We start from the raw sequence: 19,856 nt of genomic DNA on the forward strand, positions 1-19,856 counted from the left end.
CCTACCTTTAGCTATTTGGTTTCTCAAGTTCCTCAAAACTTGCAAACCTTTGCACTGAACTGTATCACATAACATGTTTATCCCACCGAAAACATTGTCGTAATAATTTATCTAAAACACGATATTGTATCATATCGTAACACAAAACTGATAGGAAATATTATTGTTGAAATTTGAAAGTGTGCAGCTGAGATAAAGTCAGGGAGCTTTCAATTTAGATTAATAATATCCAGGCCAGTAAACAAGACGTAAATGAAAACGGGTCTCTGTATTGGCTGTAAATGTCCTTATCTGATTCGTGTCTCCTTTATTACACGTTTCCGTTTGCCTCTCCAAGCGAGAAATTGATCGATTTAGATAACTATTAAATGAGGAAATAGTCATTCAACAGAAGTGGAACTAGAAATTACAGACAATTGTTTCCTCCATAATGTTTGACAAAAAGAAGAAAGAGAGCATTGGAATGACATGAGTTTCTTGTTTTCCCCTCAACATCATTACCGTAACAAAAAACGTTTGCTATTGGTTTTCTTCAATTACAGAACATCATATAACTTTTTGCTACGGCGCACAGATTCTGCTCATAATAAGGAACAATCTGTTCTCACAGTTCGTGAAAGGGCACGGCTAGTTTCTGAAAGCCTCAACAAAACAACTGGGTTTTTTTTTCAATATGACATTAGGCATCCTGAAGAACAGTTCTGATAACGAATCTACGTTGACGACCCTTCTTCTGTGATATGTACTTTCGAAGTTTTCGTGGCATGTTTTCCGCATTTTTCGCACTGAACGACTTAAAAACTGTTCGCCACATTTACAAATATTAAGTAAAGAAAAGATTATTTTCTTTCATTATCATGCGACAAATGTATAAAACACACAGAACAGACTTCACGTTGCAAACAGTAGTGAAAACAAAGAGTTACCTCCCTTACATCAAGTTACCGACATGCCTTTACTCATATGAACAAATGTCAATTACCAATATCTCATGACTGTTGAAGGAACCGTGAGATAAACTTTGTCGATGCCGCGTCGGCTTCTATAACTCACCAGGTCTGTCGTTGTATCTGATTCGGAATAATCTGGATTCAAAAGTGGAACGACGAATTTATGTAACTGATGTTAAAATCACACTTCTATCCGTGTGTAACTCTCAGATAAGAGTCACTGATGATTTGCTACTGTTGATTTGACTTGCTAACGTTAAGTCACGCTGCCTCTTACAAAACCAAGCATTACCACAAAGAAGAGAATTAAATCAAAAGTCAGAAACATTGATTGAAAAACGAGCGAACTAAAACCCTTCTCGAAGCCCTCCAAGATCGAAGCGTCTGGCGATTAGGCTAAAACCTACATTTAGTAACAAAGGTTAAAAGGCCCAAGCCGGATTAAGTCGTGTGTAGCAGGACCATACTTTTCCAGGATTGAATTCACATGCTGCCCATTAAAGCTCCCTTCAGTGCCTCAGTCTGGAACAACGTCACCAAGTAACATTAAACGAAATGTGAGGTTAGTTCCTTCCGGCAGTGCAGTCACTGACTTGAAATTGAGAGCTGATGTCACCTGCACTTTCTATCAGAGACTCTCGGTACCTCAAATCAAACAGAGGCGTTAGGGGCCTGAGGATATTCAAATGTTCCTCATGGATGTATAAAAGGTTTCTTCAGTGCATGTGTACAAAGTCATGTACTTACTCAGTATTCATGCAGCATGAGAATCAATTTACATATGGCATGGGAAGAACCTTTCCTCAAAAGTGGTCCTGCATTATTTGTGGTTGAGGTTAAAAGTTCATACATCTTGTGCCAGGCTTCTGAGTGGCAGGATATATTGAATTATAATATGTTTTATTTGAGATTACGCTTTCGCAGTAAAGTGCAGGTTCCAGAATATGGTTGATTAAGGCTCTATCCGGAGCACGAACTCACAGTGCAGTACCTAAATGTACATAGTGTGGTACATACATCAGCGATCTAACTCATCAACCCACCGCGGCTTCCAACAAAATGGTAGTTTAGATCAAGTACTAAGTAAACCCCTCTCACCAGCACGTCCTTAAATAAGTTATGTTTTACAGAAAGTGGCCAAGTATATCATATGCTATGTTTAGGATTCTAAATCACAGGTAATGCAAAAATAATTTTATTGATGTCGTTGAAACGTCTTGGTATTTGTCCTAGTACAAGTAACCTCGGATTACATTTCAAACTTGGGAAGAGTGTGTGAAAGCTCGGGTATTATCGCGGATACATAATGGCTATAAGATCCTCTAAGACCACCATCAATAACACCAAAGTAGCAGTAGGGTGTCACTAGAAGTTAGTTGAAAATAAACTACAATCATCCGATGGTTCAAGGTAATGTGTAAAGTTAACTTGATTTACACGCAGGCGCCTGGATCAGTGTGTAACCCGTTGTTCACTTGGGTGACGCACATGAGCAACAAGTACAAATATAATACGTGGAATACCATAGATAATTATACACAACAACTTCATTTCAGTGAGTGTATCCTACTTCACTGCTTGAAACCCCTCGATCTTTAGCAGCTCTGTGATCCCTGTCTGTGAGTGATCGAGTTCAATGACACAAACACTGGTATATCGATCTACAGGGACAATCAAGCGGATTTCTGTATAGGTTACAGGTCAACAATATGCAAGCCAGCACGATTAGAAACCTAGTTAATAATGGTTAGTGGAATATAATCCCATGTAATGTAAAGGTATTTAGAGTAATATAGTTCTGTTGTGTCGGGATAAGGTGATCAAGCACTGCCACCATCAGATGCCGTCTGAACTGTCCGTGCAGATACGGTTTCTTTCATGAGCGAAACCATTTCATATTTGAATATATTAAAAACCCATATCAGCAAAGATGAATACCATCATATTTCACTCTGACGCATCACAGTGCTGTCCATAGTACTACATCATTAAGATATGGAGGACAATGTCATGAAAAAGCTGTAACGCTAGATTACCACGTGCCCATCTGCATCTAGTTACTGGTTATCTGCGCTGACATCATTCTTGTCGTTATTGATATCAACGTCGTTACAGCAATGTGGCTGTCATTGATGCGTGATGTTAACTGTCGGCTTATGATGAATAACTGCTGCAAAGCTAAAAACGCAGTTTCGTACAACTTTGGACGTTTGAGTTGTGTAGATGTTAGACCTATCATACAAGTATACATCTGAGGGCGATGGTTTCGAATCACGGATGGGACTCAACCCAACAAATGATTTAGAATCTGTGTAATCCCAAATATAACAAATTATATTTCACCTCTTTTTCAATGGCACTGTGTAATCATAACCAAAGAATGGAGAAAAACACGTTCATAAAATAGCACCTGCATGCATGCAGACTATACAACTGACATTATTTGGGGTTTTCCTCCCACAAGGGGATCGGATGGGCACACTCGCTGACTTGGTTGAACCGCCATCGTATTCTAATGGCGTAGATCGTAGATCAATGGATTGCCTGGTTCCGACTCGATTATTTACAAACCGCCGCTGTACAACTTGAATGTTGAGGGTGGCGTTAAACTACCAGCTCACAACAAAAGCAGAAATGATGACACGATGCCATTTAGAAAGTGGTCAAATGCAACATATGTCATATTTGGGATTTCACTTTCTTAGTAAAGTACAGATTCTAGTACTTTTTTCGGTTGAGTCCCATACGGGAAATGCTTTTCAAATATCTGCTGTATGAAATGTCATTGGAGGAAGTAGGTAGAACAGTAATGAAATATGGAACACCAGAGAATGATCAGTCCCGCGTATGTGCCGGAATAGGTTCCGTGTTTAGTGAAGGCTAAACAGCGATGACAATTGAAAGGATGCACCCCTGGAAATGTGTTTTGAAAAAGGTTAAGCATGTCCCCCTCGACGAGTAATACCAGATTCTCTCGCGTTCCTCATTAAAACGGTAAATGTCAGTGGGTAAGGTGCAAACACTTTGTAAAGGTCTTGTCATTATGCGTCATGTTAAACCAAACATTACTATAGAATTGTCGAATATAGAGTTGTCAGATTACGAAAGCACATAGACTTTTACTATTGGGGATATACGAAGTTACATAACATTGTGTCTCAGGAAAGGAATAAACAAACCACTGCCAAGTTTATCAAAAGGTCATAGGGCTGAACATATCGCCGGAACAAATGTAAGTCCAAAACTCAATTGTGATTCTTGCAGCAAACGCAACATCATTTAAAAGAACTAGACTATAGTCGACTTCAGGTAACTGAATTTACTACCAGATTCTCGCCATGAATTCGATACTGAACAAACGTTATGGACAATAATGCGACCCAAACACCTAATTATTCAAAGGTCTATATGTTGCACTGATGCTTTCTGTATCAAGAATACAATTCAGGATAGATTCGTTTCGTATTAGATTTGATATACTCTGTATAAGAAATATGATGATTTACTTAGGAATAGATTTCCTGTTATGACAATGTGACACGTTGACACTAATAGTGGGTTAGTTCAATAAACACACGAGTCCGTTGTAGGGTTGCTACACTCAAACATTCACTTCCGGATAGCCATAACCCTCTAGTGCCGTATATAATGCTTGCTACTAGTCAATAAAATCATGTTACGTTATAAAATCATGTCAGCACTATTGTGTGTATGTGTAGTTGCGTTCTCGGGTTTTCAATACGTCTTTCATTCAATAAGGTTGAGTTACTACTTGACCAGTGTCATAAGCGTGTGTACCCAAGAGCCGAAATGGAAGCCCTCCCCAAATATCACTAAACTTAATATGACTTCTCATCTATTTCTTACAATGTTTACGCAATTCTAAAACATTCACGTAATTACAGAGTTCATTTCCCCGCGAGTGCTGCTTTGCACTGGCAGGCTAATCTAATCATTCTTTGTTGCGACCTTAACAGCTTATAAAGTAGTGTTGATTTCGTACAAATCAGAAATATAAACTTAGTATGGCCTTTGTCGATGAGAAAGTTCCCATGCATTAACGTTAATAACATGATTAGATTCTTTTAATAGTTTTACAGGAGAGGATAGCATGCAATAATTTCAACTTATCACATGTCTGCCTTTGAATTTGTATTGTGATTGTGTTTGTTCCTGGACGGCATGTGAAGAAGGACTGACGCAAAAACCGATTGTGTAAATAATTTCGTATGAAAGCTTCTGACACAGTGCATCTGGGGCAGAACATATTACTAATACACTTTGGGAATGGGTAGGTTCCACCGTTTCCAGGACGACTTGCTACGACATCACGGTCGTTTTTTCCTGTTTCATTACGTCTTCCCTGGCCCTCTCATCAGTACAGCCTATACTACAGGTGTTTGAAGCCAGTATTGTGTCTAGATCTCTGACAAAGTACAATACAAACAAGAGTTTAATGGCTTATGCTTTCCTACCTTCTTTTATTACCTTTCTGTGTCGTCATTGATGTACCATATAAAGTAATTGTATTTCTGTCTCACAAAGAGTCCGGCAATGTCACTTGTTTTATATAACTCCATTCCATGACAAGAGAGGCTTATATCTCGATGCAGACAACCTTGAGTCGAAGTGCCTGTGACCTTTCCAACAAACTACCCGTTGTCAAAACCTGTGCACAAATACACCATTGCCCAGTTTATATTTGGTAAATAGTTTCCAAGCCAGACAACATGAAACTCTATCATCAGTGAACTGCAATGTGTTTTATCTTGAATACGATCATATTCCTGTGACATTGATAAATCGAAATGCCATCGTTGTTTGACCACAACCGTTTGTGGTGATATCTGGTAGAGCTGATGCCATATGCAATTGTTATGAGGAGTGCAATATAATGAAATAGCCATGATGGTATGTTACTTCTTGCTCCTTTGGCTAACTGCCATTTACCTGCCCAAACATCTTTGTCCGTTGGATCTTGATATCCAGGTCATCGCATGTGGGCACGACTCCCAAATGACATCAGTTCATCATTAGATTACTTTGAAGCGGCTGTCATAAAGGCCGGGGACATGGGAATTACTTTGCAGTACCAGAAGAAACATCTTATAGATATTGGGTTGTTACAGGATGGTAACCTCACTTTGGTAGAGGTTTCAAACTGAAATGGGAGTAGAGGTGTCGTCACATCATTGGGTGCATTTACCTTGACAAGCGATTCGTCTCAGTTAGTACTAATTTTGTTAACACTAATTTTCCTGGTTGTCATGGTGGCACACGAGTTCTTTCGTGACCTCCTATAATCAGATACAGAGGTACCCTGTACATGAGGTGAGATGTAGTGGTGTTTAGCCGGGCGTCCAAGGCTGTTGCCCTTGTATGACCAAGTGCATATTCGTGTGTGGCTACCGTACAAGGCCTGTGTAATTGTCGACAGGCCCGGGTTCAATTTCTCCACATGGGAACATTGTTTGAAACCACCACCCACCCACCCCCCGCACCACCACCCTCCCCCCCCCCCCCCACACACACACACACTGCTTTTGTCCCCCGTCATGAACTACCCGCGCAAAACTCAACTCACTCACTCCCTCAGTTTATCAAGAATACCACACACAGACAGATCATTCTGATTCAGTGTTTGCTTAGCCCCAAATCCTCCGAATACCAGACAGGGAAATACTAAGTATACATCCTGTCACGACGTTTGGATAACCAACGCCATTACACTACAAGCTGCCAAATATGTCCATGACTATATAAAGGAAATAATCTTGAACACGGCGTCAAAATGGTGTCTCTTTGTTCCCATTTTAACAACTTAGCATTACTGCATTTGCTATCAATACCAAAAACCCAACTAACAATGCCAATTTTCGAATCAGTTCCAATAATTACTTTGTTATCTTTTCTTAAATTGAAATAGCCAGTCCGGCTGCAAGCCATTCAGGTAATACTTTGAACATATTGCAATAATTTCCGGAATGCTCAGGAAAAGTGTTTATCTTTTTTTTTTGTCAGAAACAGTGATATGTTTGTAAGCCATGACCTTCTACTTTCTACTTGTGATGAGACATTAACTGCGTAGGTTCTGCTATTGGATTAGTGTAGGCGTGGGGCCTACTTTTGTTTTGTGGTCTTATCAACAAACTGAAGGTATACACTCTCGTGTGTCTCCCCTCCTACACACACACATACACACACACATAACTGTCACTGGCATGCTTGTTATTAGTACCAAATACTGGAAGTATAAGATCCGTGTGCCTGAGCATTCCCAGTTGGACTAACTAGAGGTGGCGAAGCCATTACTAAATACTCAGCGTACAGGTCCAATTAAAGCTTTAGTTACTCTGTTCAGTTGGCAGCATGAGATACTTAACAAGACCCAAATCCGTTCTCATGAGAGCTTGTAGAGGTGAAACAACTGAACATGACCTGGAGGTTAACAGTCTGTTGTGGCTAATGTGAAACACTCTTGTACTCATTTTTTACTGACGTGTCTACATGGTGTCACGTCCACTAACTTCGCTTGTTGTTGGCATGCACCTGTTGCTACTTTGAACGTCAGCACAAACATTATACCGGCCAACTTTGTGCCAATTTACGGACCAAAGCCAAACAAGTCACTGACCTTTGTGAGCATAACACGTGAGGATCTGAAGAGAGTTGAGAGTTATCTAAAAGTGTTGTTGGATGGAATGTTTGTGTAAACGAAAATATGTCACTATCTGCACAGGCTTGTTATGCCTACCTCGTATAGTCCAGGAACAAATTATTATGCCACTGTTATCACTCCGAAGCATGTACGCTTAATGGAGGGAAATATAACGATTCGGAACGCAAAGAACTGTCGTTATTTCGTAATTCTCGGTTATGTCATGACGTCTTCATTTCCTGTTTGTATTGTTCATAGTAATGTGTGCGTTAGACTGTGTTTGTTTCAAGACGCTAAAATAAGGAGAAACGCATATAAGGTGATAGTAGTAGCTCAGGGTTATCACAGGTTTTCTGCAAAATGATTGTAAGAATGGACATCTTTGGGTCTGAAGTTTGCTTTGTGGAAAGTCTATCATTGTGCTTCAGTGGGGTGTTAATTACTGATTTGTCTCGGAAAGGATGCACTATTTTATGCTACATAATACATCTGTAGTAACACAAACAAACACTGAAGAATACAGATTCGTGACACAATAGGTATTCACGTTGAGTGTTATTAATTGAATGCTTTCAAATTGTTTAGGGTCTTCGAACATTAATTCCAAATTGGTTTGGAAAAATTCTCTATTCGGGCCGGTCAATCAGAGGTATCAGATCACAATACCAACCTCTGTTTGAACTATCCGATTTGGCAACCGCATCATTGCTGATGGTAAACTTTACTGAAAAGCATTTCTCTGTCATTTATAGTTGGAAAGCATTTTTAAACAATGATGATATTAATAGATCTACTAGGAAATGACAATGTATTACGTTTTAGTTCAAAATCCATTTTAGCTGAGGTACATCTGCAGGTAAGCTTGCTCAAATTGACAAAGTATCGGTTTCAATTTTTCCTTTTCTATGAATCATACATATTATACAATCATTAAGCATTCGTTTAGATGATACTGTAAAAACAGCTAAGGGTCTTTTTAACACTGTTCGTTCTTACTTAATTATCGGCCTTTTAAGGGACATTGATTTCATTCTGATTAATATGTTCTGTAGACAGATGTATTTTAGTGATTGGTAGTTTAGATTAGTAACATGAATTGTTAGTGGCTGTACCCTCAAAAGGGGTTGAAGTACTGTAAAATTATTGTCCTACTGAGGGGGTACTTAAATCCCGACACTCTCCAGGTCAGTGTAAACAGACCAGGATTTTTAAACGTGGATTCTTGTTATTTTAATATTGGCTAGCATTTATTACACTTCTCAGCGGCTGAAGGGATAGTGTAAATCCAACTAGGGTCCATGCAGGTAACAAAGGTACTGCAAGGTCCCAAGTATGGTGATCTAATTTTAGTTGTTGGTGATCTATATTGTGTTGTCCCCCTATAGTTAAAATGTTTTGGATTTAATTACTAGTTTTTCATGCACATCTGTGATGTTCTACTTATTTTGCTGTCCTTCATTTGACAGGATTGTTTTATCACCCGTTAAATATTCTTTATCTGTTTATTGTTTTAGTCACGTTATGGCTGAAATATTGCCAAAGTGACTTTAAATTTTAACTCATTCACTATTTAGATGAATATGTGTGATTAATGGATATTCTCTTGCAAGGTCACTGACCCCTGCTCATTACGCGATGAAAATGTGATAAAATGTATTTCACCGATGTGTGCATCGGAAGAAATGGGTAGCATTTGTGAATGCAAACGAGCTGGCTCACATCGGTCTGTATTTAAACAGTAAACATATTCATATTGCATTACAATTCCTAGTTTGTCAAGTTCAAATGGATCTCATCATCATGGTCCAAAGTTTGAAAAAAACGTCGCGCACAGGTTTACGTGAAACGTATGCAAATGGTTCAAATCGATGTTTCCGTTTCACACACTCGTCAGCCATATCCCAATCCTTTTACGACAAGTCTATGCATTTGCACGTCTCTTTGATAATGGCTTAACTTGAGTGGACAGGCGTGTATGCCCTGTCAGGAATCACTCTTCATGGCTTTTCATTGTTTGCTTCGAGGAACACACAAGGAACGGTGTGATCATTGATAAAAAACTACATGCACACGTTCCAACAACACAACATTCATTTTCAGATTCTTTTTAACCAAGATGCCATTTAGGCATAGAGGTGTATACCTTCCGTTGAATGAAGCCAAAGCCAACTAGATTGCCTGTCTGGATACATTTAGTGTTTTTCCGTGGTACCATTGCAAGGACATACAGAAATTTCTAAATGTCATGGAGTTATAGAAGTGCATTATTGTCACACCAGGGAAGAGGATATTACATGTTTCAGGGGACAGAACCAAATGAAGCAATCACTAAGAAATAACATATATTTTGAGAATGTTCCTGTTGATGTTAACACGTACAAGGATCAGCTAATTGTATTGTGTGTGACACACCTGTGTTCAAACTATCCTGCTGCAAGAGAATGGGTTCATTTTGTAAAACAGAAAGTGTGTCTGTGAAATAGAAGACGTGCATGTTTTGTGGTGTACACGGTACAGGGAATAGCATTTTCAATGTGCAAGGTAGGTAATCAATAACTACCTTTACATATAAAAAAGTGAAACATTCTGTTTCCAGTGTATATTTTTGTGTTTATTCGAAGTACTACAAACAACAAACATGCGCCGCACTAACAGATTCATTTGCATTTACCTTGAATGCATGCGTATGAATATGACATATGTCTATGCGCGGTTACACTGCCAGAAGAAATAGCTTTTGACATGCACATGTATGTTGATGAATGATAACTTTCGATTGATATCATACACTGTTACCTGTAATGTGAAAAGAAAGTGTCTGTTTTGAAAACGCTTACGATACAGTAGGTAAATATGCCATGGGTAGCAGATGCAAAGTCTTAAAATGTCGATAAGAAGTATGGGAAGAAGACGTTTATACTCATATCATACTGTACTTGATATTGTCAGCAAAGTACACAAGATTGCTAAATATTTGCTTAGGGGTCCAAATGTTGCCATAAGGTCTCAGCATAAATAAACATTTATGTTTCTACAAGAAACAAGAAGGAAGTAGTTTTCAGTCTGCAGTAGGTGTAGGTAACGTGGCTCGGCAATATCTACCTCATACGTTATCACCGGGGTTTTGGAACCTGTGATAAGATGGCTAAGGCCACACGAGGTAGAGAGGTGATTAGTAACCGTACACTGTTGGCGTGTGGCGCGGTAGATGAGAAGTAAGTTAGGTTCGGTGAATACAGCAGTGTCTTTTTCTTGTAGGTTATCCTATGTCGGCTGCAGAAGTATGAAACTGCATCATTCAAGATGGCGAAAATAGGTGTCATATTTGGGTTGTCGTTCTTCGTGTGTTTCAGCAATGAAGTGTCAGCAGACAAAGGTATGTTATTACGACCAATGAGATCTGAAACAAAATGTAGTGTACAATCGATAACCAGTCGCATGGGATATTTATTATTCATCATGATGGGTAATCATATCAAATCATGCGATCCTTCGTCTCTGACATGTGAGTAATATGTTATTAAATAAATCTGATGCACTGTACCTTTAGGCTCAGATATTTCATTATGACATTTGTCAATCATCACGATAACATATTGTGCTTATTGTCTCATGGATTAATCAAAATATGAAATGTTTCATATGAATGATTTTGTCAGTAAATGTGTTCAGTATTTTTTAAGACAGCTTTTCAAGTTAGCATATTGTGCTTATTGTCTTTTGGATTAATCAAAATATGAAATGTTTAATATTAATGGTTTTGTCAGTAAATGTCTTAAAAGCTAAAAAAAATCTTTTTAATAATATGGCATAATTCGAGGTTTCAGTAAATATTTTTGGATATACGATTTCTGGTTATTTGATGGTTTCTTCCAGAGTATCAGATTTGCATCAACAAGAGTGCGCCGATATTGACAGATGAGCAGAGGTTGTACATGTCCCTTATGGCTGGATACGACAGACATACCCGTCCCGTCTACAACGCTTCCCACTCCGTCGACGTATACATTGGCATTACATTAACGCAGGTCTTTGACGTGGTGAGGAAATTTCATTTACTCTAAGTATTACCGTATTATCAAAGCCAACTGACAGTCCAGCTCATATCCCATCCCCGTAAAGGCAGGATGACGTCAAGTACCATTTGTTAACACTTTCTGATATGATCCGACCGGACATCGAACGCTTTAAACATTTGGCCTCAAAGTCGGTAGAATATTGGACTGATGGTATTAAGAATGATGTACCTTTCTTGAAAGTCATGTACTAAATGATGTGTAGTTCAGTAGCTTTATCATAATGTGTGAAATTATATTTTCAGGACGAGAAAAACCAGGTCTTAACTACAAATATTTGGCTAGATCAGGTAAGAATACTGATTTTAGTCACTTTTATGATTGATACAGGTAACTATGGTATAAAATCAAGCACTGTTCGTAAACAATACGTTTATGACTTACTGGCATCACATCTCTTCTACTGACTTCTGTTGATGTCATACATGGGTCAGATGTGGGATTCGAACCCAGGACAAGAAGATCAGTTGTGTGATGCCTCTGACATCTGGACGACCACGTGGTCAGGAGGACGTTGAATCAACATTCCTATCCTCAGCAAAAGCTTACATCCGGGCTACGCGTGCTAGTGTATGGAACTCTTGAGACACAACAACTGTTATCAACTAACACTCCACAGAAGGGACAATTTACAAAGGCAAAACCCGACACATGTGAACATAAAGCTAATCTAACCAACATGATTGAATCTATTCAAATTATTTCTGTCTGTCATCTCAGTATTTTTATGCAGCTTTTGAACACATGAATGTTGTTTTTATTAGTGACTCGTATTTTCATTCATGTGGGATAAGAGTGAAGTTAGTGCGACTACATCCCAACATTTGTATATTCCATGCTTTCTCTAGATTTCCCCTGACATCTAGTAAATATCAATATGACATTAATCAGATTATTTCGATTCATCTCATGGGAACAGACGTGAATAAAACTGAACCAATGTGATATAAGTCTTCCTGAAACAGGAACAGATTTTGTTTGTCTGAGAACAACCTCCAGAGAAATATTGATTTTGGAACCAGATAATATCCGCTTTCTAATATTAGTGGTATTAGTACTTGTAACACTTACGATTTTTCATTTTCTTCGCAAATATCATTTTGTTTATATTTACAATGTTTAAGGTCAATCTGTTTGTCAAAATATTGTAGTGCATTTTACATTCAGATCTGAATTAGATAATAACCTTTACGTCCTGACTCAAAAGCACATACTATCTTCTTTCCATCTCCCCGGGATGTAATTCGAGGGGAATATAGCCCGTCTGTAATCATTTTGGTTCCGGAGAGTAACTCAAAGCCATTCTTTATCTGTCAGCAACAATTGGTACAAATATCAAACACCTATAGTGGTGCCTTTGCTATTTATAGATTTTTGTCATTTTAATTTTTCTTGGTTTCCATGGAAACGATTTGAACATAGTCTCAAAGGAAGGGGTGACCTTGTTTCCGTAGCACGACTTTCTTTCAATAAAAATCAGATATACAAAACAGAACCTATCGTGGTGCCTTTTGCTATTTGCAGATTTTTCTAAGTTTCCATTGAAACGATTCGACCATAGTCGCAAATGGGAGGGATTGGTTTCGTTTCCGGAGCACAACTCGAAAACCTTTCAATATCTTTTAGATCCTGGCAGATATATCAGGCTGATCCCAAAGTGGTACCTTTTGCTACTTGCAGATTCTTCTCATTTAAATTTTTCATCATTTCCACGGATTTGAACATAGTCTCAAAAAGACATCATGCTGGACTTTAAGTAACTGTCAGATGATTTGTTCTTACAAATATGTGGAGCCGGGGGATTTGTCATCTCCCGATGACTCTTGTTATAATGTCGTAAACCGATTGCCTATTGCTTTCGTGGCATCATGGTGCATTTTTAATGCTTTGCAGTCTGACATCATGGTGCTTTTTAATGCTTTGCAGTCTAATTAGCTTTTTTGTATGTCTTTGTACATCTTGGATGAAATGTACTTAAACATGGATCGTCCATAGTTTCGAAAAAAAATATCGTTGCAATTAACTCAGCTGCCGAGATTGGCGTTGTCGGACCGTGATTACAAACATTACTGGTAGCTATTTTCAACACGAAGCGCTTGCCTTGTGATTACAACATATGTATGGGTCGATTCCCCGTTACAGCCTCATTCTAATAACGCGATGTGAAAGGATTAATAAGGAGGATGGGTAAAACAATTCATAACAAAAACTCCATGATGAACCACTTACTTTAATGAATCACAGTATGATAATACCTAGTGGCTTAACTCACGATATGCTGTGCGGTATTAGAACATTAGATATAATGTGTAATAGTTGAAGGATTCCCGTGAGGACTTTAACACTGTGATCATTCAACATGCCCTAATTCTGTTTGGCATGTATCAGTGATTCAACTGCGAGTTGTCTTCCAACTGATTTATCCAATTACAAACATTAGACACCAGACCTTATCATATTTCGAATAATAGTTGCTGGTAATCACAAGGAGGGTTATTACTCTTGATGTATAATCATTCATCGGTAAACTTTTGTGAAATACTGTCTTGCAGGAGTATTTTGGACGATTGAGTTTACTCTGCAATAAAGTTTGTTGCAGTAACATCTTTTAGAATAAACTTTATATTTAGACAGGTACGCATACATATCCTCTGACATACCCTCTCGCTACTACACGGGCATATGTACGTCTATTGATGTAAGAGGCTTTTCATAAGAAAAAAATACCCTGACTTTGCATGTGTTTAGGATGGTGGAACTGGGTCGACGCTCCTTTCCTGAGATACTGGCATCGTCGATGTTTGATGATGATCTATTAAAAAGGCACAATGTTCTTACATTCGTGACAACGACTTGCATGAGTTACTGGAGAATCACTGCACTCTGAGAGATGAATCTGTTCCGTGCATTCTGTTAGCTCGTATCATAATGGTGTACTTCATCTGTAAATGATGCAGTGTGCTACGACTAGGGCCATTAATGACGCCGTACCCATGAGGTCAGGTCATGTATAATTATTGCCATTCTCACTGTCTCCTTTGCAGGAATGGAAGGATGAGAAGCTGTACTGGGATCCGGAGGAGTACAATGGCTTGAAGGTGCTCAGGATACCATGCAGCGAGATTTGGAAACCAGATATCGTGCTTTATAACAGGTATATTCCAGTACAAGTTTTCCTGACAGGAATTTGGTCCACAACAACGGGGTTAGAAACCGAACACGCCATAGCGTGACAGCAATTGTCAACACGATCTCTTTTTTATATTTGCATGACGTGAGTGGTATTGATATTCAGTATTGTGATGGCTATTCCGAAATATCTGCCCTTCCATTGATCATTCAGACGCTCTCGATGCCCTTTTAGAGGGAGATGTTTCAGAAATGGTCGCGCGTTGGTTTTTTGTCAAATATCTTTCCATTCCTAGACACCCTTGATGTTTCCACTAACTGATATTGATGGACACATATCTTAATAATTGGTTAAGAAATTGACAGCCTGACATTTTGTCGAAAAGGACGAGCTAAAAATATGGATGATAAAAATAATTAATTCATTTTGTGAGCTGGCTTTTAGATCCTAAAAAGTGTTTTAGTTTTAGTTCAATCTGTTTTAGCTATTGTTATAAAGAACGAAATTATGCAAAAAGCAATTTGACCAATATAACAAAGAGGAATCGATTGAAGAGATATTTTGAACAGATTAAGAAATGTAAAATTATGAACAAGGGCTGGAAACACTTTATTTCAAAGGATGAGGAAATCCATACCGATATCGTCAATAAGTTCATATAATATATACTACTAATGCCAATACTGACATATCTCTGATATGTTTAAAATAACTTTGTTACAGCGCGGAAGACTATACAAACGGCTATATGCAAGCTCTAGCTATGGTGCAATCAGATGGCACTGTCTTCTGGCCTCCAATCGTCAAACTTAGAAGTACTTGTCAGATCGACATCACTTACTTCCCCTTTGATGATCAAGTCTGCAAAATGAAGATAGGCTCGTGGGCATATGACGGCTTTCAGGTGAACGTCTACAACAGATCGGCGACGGCAGTAGACCTGTCGAATTATGTCGAAAATGGCGAATGGGACTTGGTGAGCGTAGAGGCAATCCGGAATGTTGTATACTACCAGTGTTGTCCAGAACCGTTTCCTGACGTCACCTTCACCATCCATCTCCGACGTCGTACTCTGTACTACACTTACAACGTCATAACGCCATGCATTATGCTGTCGACGTTGACGTTGTTGGTTTTCTGGATGTCACCTGAGAGTGGAGAGAAAGTCACACTGGGGTTGACAGTTCTTCTTGCGTTCTCAGTGTTCATGCTGCTGATTGCTGAGAATATGCCTGCTACGTCAAGCTTCGTGCCACTCATTGGTAAGCATGGGTGTTCTTGACCTCAAGGAGAGACATTATCGTATTTAGTTCATACAGTGATTTCATAAGAGGCGTATGAATAATGTCCCTCATACTATAGGCATTTTACAAGCACAGAGAGATTGTACGTACAATTGGGGCAGGGTTAAATGTATAGACGATTGTGGTATACTGAGTCCTTCTTCACGCAGCAGTAAATGGGACCAAGGCAGGATGAGATGGATATGCCTCTGTCACCCTTCTAGAAGCTCACAGCCAGCATGGGTTGAAAAGTCCTGCTTAGGGGTGACAGGGTCAATCGTGTGCAAACTAGTTCACTGACGGGGTTAATAATAATGTAGAGGCATTAATACTGAATCGGACCAATAATAGATACAGATAGTATAATTGTTATAAAGACATAAACGAAGTATTTTGTAATCGGACGTTGTCTGCATGAAATCTTAAATCGCTTGCTTTGAAGAATTACTTAGGATTAATTACTTTTCACGACGTTTACATTTAAAACATAAAAACCGCAGTCGTCTAAATAACATGACCACCATTAAACGTCTCAGCAACATGACCACTAATAAACGTCTCAGCAACATGACCACTAATAAACGTCTCAATAATAAGATCACTCTTTTAAAACACTATTAAACGCCTCAATAATATGGCTACTATAAAATGTCTCAATAATATGACCACTATTAAACGTCTCAGTAATACGAACACTATTAAAAGTCTGAATAATATGACAACTATTAAACGTCTCAATAATATGACCACTATTAAACTTAGAATCGATGTGATCTTGAATGTGGTTGCGTGAATTCTTAACTGAAATCTATTCAGTTTTGAAGAAAAAAGAACCGATCTCAATTACATATTGATCTCTTGTGGCCATGACCATTCTCACTGCTTCATGTCTATCATCGGGGATTGTCTCCTCGTGGAAATTCATCAGGTGCCGTTGTAGAAATGCATGTTTCTTTGTACCAAATATGAAAGTAGTGCAAACATGTTAGTGTTCGTATAGGTTCTCCAGAATCTAATGTTTGAGTTTAATCAGTTCTACTGAACACATAAGAACGTTCAAAGCTTGTAGATGAGTGAGTATTTTAGCCGCAACACGTTGCTCTTATTCACTGGATGTAATCATGCTCAGATCACAGTAATGGAATGACCATATCAATATTTGTGGAGGTGTACATTGCAATCAATATCTCGAGTAAAATTGGGAAATGTAGCATTTTTGTCATGGATCTTAGAAATGACGTAATGATCTGTGAAATGACATTGATAGAAATCCCTAGGCTTTTATGAATCATTGCCGGTTGTTGTTGTGTGTGTTTTCTGGAAACACCGTGTTTCCACAGTTGTTAAGGAAGTAAGTAGACTGCATTTATAAAGAACATGCCTATAGTGAAATGATGAATAAAGCGAACTGTTCCTTTAGTCACCATCACCTTTGGTATATATTGACCAAAATAAGTGTAGCCAAGTACATTTATGTCGAACTGGTGGTCCGCTCGAATTCGTTACAACCGTAGTTTCTGTCTGTGTGCCAAAAAGGATTGCTTGCAAAATGCAGCACTTTCATTCACATCAGAGAATGGTTTTAGGTGTGTGCTTCATGTAAATAGAGAATGGGTGAAAGGATGTGTTAGTGTCTCGGAGTAAGAAGAAACGTAGCTGCACAGCGAAAGTAGCTGATGTAGTCCAAACAAAAAACCACTCTGACCTGATACGATTACACATACCAGCCCGGCCCTATATTGTGCAAACACTTGACTGTCATAGTATATTGCGAGAGGCATTGCTGGCTACATGCTGAAATATTTTTAAAATGTTTTGTTATTGCAGGTATCTATTTGACCAGTGTGATGTCCTTGACATCATTCTCGGTAATCCTTGCGGTGACGGTGTCTAACATCAGCAGTCACGGGAAGAAAGAAATCTCGGTACCGAGATGGCTCAAGAAACTTGTTATCATCCTCGCGAGAATAATGTGCAAAAAGCTGTACTTCATCAGACCAGTATTAGCTAACGAGGGAGAGGTTCTTCGATGTGGAATGCGGGGCGGCAGGCAGTTTTATAAAGGAACTGAAAATAACTTTTCAAACGATTCTGGTTGTGGCTTAATAGATTACGAAAATGGCGAGCCAACGTCTCATAGAAGATTAGATAACGTGAACACTCGGCGAGAGTATAGGAACGTTGGTGACTTTGACGAGGTTTTGGCGAGGCTTCAAGAACTGATTTTTCGAGAGGAGGAGAAAGAGAAGGAAGACAACATGTGCCGGGAATGGCAAGAAGCTGCAGAAGTGATCGACAGATTTATGTTCTGGGTGTTTATCACAGGTACAGTATCAGTGACTATTGTTCTACTTATTGTCTTGCCAATGACAAAAACAGAGAAAACAACGTGAATGTCAATGTCGTTGCAAATAGCTGCAAATGATTCGCTTCCAACGAACGGTTTATGGTGCATTCTGGTGATGCATCCAGGAGATGGCCAGTTGAATACCAAATGATCCATTTTCGTTTGAATGGAAAATCCGCATGTTTTTGGATACAATTATTTGCTCATGCTCCAAGCTTAGACGTGACTCTTTTATTATTGGCTTTATGTTAATTTTGCCCAACATACTATTATATAGTTACATCAATAGTGGCTTTGTATAAGTATATCATTGCAGTCTTCAAAATGTTATAACCGATGTATATATCTGCACACGTGGTCTCGGTGTAACCGAGGTAGAACTGTCACAAATATTGCTTTCCATTTTTCATAGTATTTCTCAAATAATGCCTTCCCGACCATACTGTAAACTAACCTCTCTCATATGACTACTTAATGCAACTAATGGCGTTTTAGCCCATTTAGGACCATATCAATAAGCTATAAGACATAGTTAGACTAACAAGTAAGTCAAAGTATATTTTAGATACACCAAAGACATAGTGTATGGCCTGTAAATGTAGAACAATGTTGTAAATAAAAAGTGTGTATTTTTTATGCTCGTCTTTTCATTTGTTCACAGTTGTGTTTCTATTTTGATCAAGTGAAAGGGTGACTCTTACTTTGACAAACCTCGGGCAGAGTATAAATCTTGCTTAAAGAAAATCTCGAGCTCAGAGCTAAATGCCTGAAACAAGGTCAAAGTCACCAATACATGTGCAGGACCGGTCCTGTCCTATTCCTTTGGAGTAGTTCACTGGACAAAACAGGACATTCAGGGTTTTAACCGTATGTCCAGAAGGATCATGTCTGATAACAGAGCACACCACCCTAACTCCTCTCTTTGTCCTTTGTATATGCCAGTTAATTCTGGAGACTGGGCGATGATTAATGTGGAGGGTCTTCATCATAGACTGTTATTCTGTACTTTCGCACATATTTATTTATCGGATGACCCTCTAGTGATGCATGACAAGACTCATGATGAAAACAAGGAATTAGATAGGTATATTAAGCGTGCATGCTTGTTGGACATAATCTGATATCTGAGACTGATGTTGTTCTTGGCAGTGTACTGCTGGACGGTACAACGATGGGAGTAAACAAGATGACGTCCTTTGGCACGTCTGCCCATAGTTGGTCTTTTGTGGAGAGGCTTTCTGAGAAGCCACTGCATCATCTGTATATGCGGTGTGTGGAACAGAACCTCTAATCCAATCAACTCCTTCGCCTGGATGAAGTCAGCCGGTCTCAGATGTTAAACTGAGGGGTTCTTGCTTCCCAAGAACAGTCACTTCCCACTCGCAATCACCTAAATGTGATCCTAAAAGAAA

General features: G+C 38.8%; 1 protein-coding gene across 1 annotated transcript in view; it reads left to right on the forward strand.

The window, feature by feature from the left end:
• LOC137279284 (neuronal acetylcholine receptor subunit alpha-10-like) overlaps positions 1-19,078 on the forward strand; it is a 49,040-nt gene extending 29,962 nt beyond the window's left edge. The window contains exons 2-7 of the mRNA XM_067811801.1: positions 10,867-10,984; positions 11,485-11,648; positions 11,930-11,974; positions 14,729-14,838; positions 15,538-16,076; positions 17,925-19,078. Of these exons, the coding sequence (XP_067667902.1) occupies positions 10,912-10,984; positions 11,485-11,648; positions 11,930-11,974; positions 14,729-14,838; positions 15,538-16,076; positions 17,925-18,490 (1,497 nt within the window). The 5' untranslated portion in view covers positions 10,867-10,911 and the 3' untranslated portion in view covers positions 18,491-19,078. The remainder of the gene's footprint in view (positions 1-10,866; positions 10,985-11,484; positions 11,649-11,929; positions 11,975-14,728; positions 14,839-15,537; positions 16,077-17,924) is intronic.
• The last annotated feature ends 778 nt before the right edge of the window (positions 19,079-19,856 follow it).

This window comes from Haliotis asinina, chromosome 3, assembly GCF_037392515.1.
Source record: "Haliotis asinina isolate JCU_RB_2024 chromosome 3, JCU_Hal_asi_v2, whole genome shotgun sequence".
Classification (NCBI taxonomy): Eukaryota; Metazoa; Mollusca; class Gastropoda; order Lepetellida; family Haliotidae; genus Haliotis; species Haliotis asinina.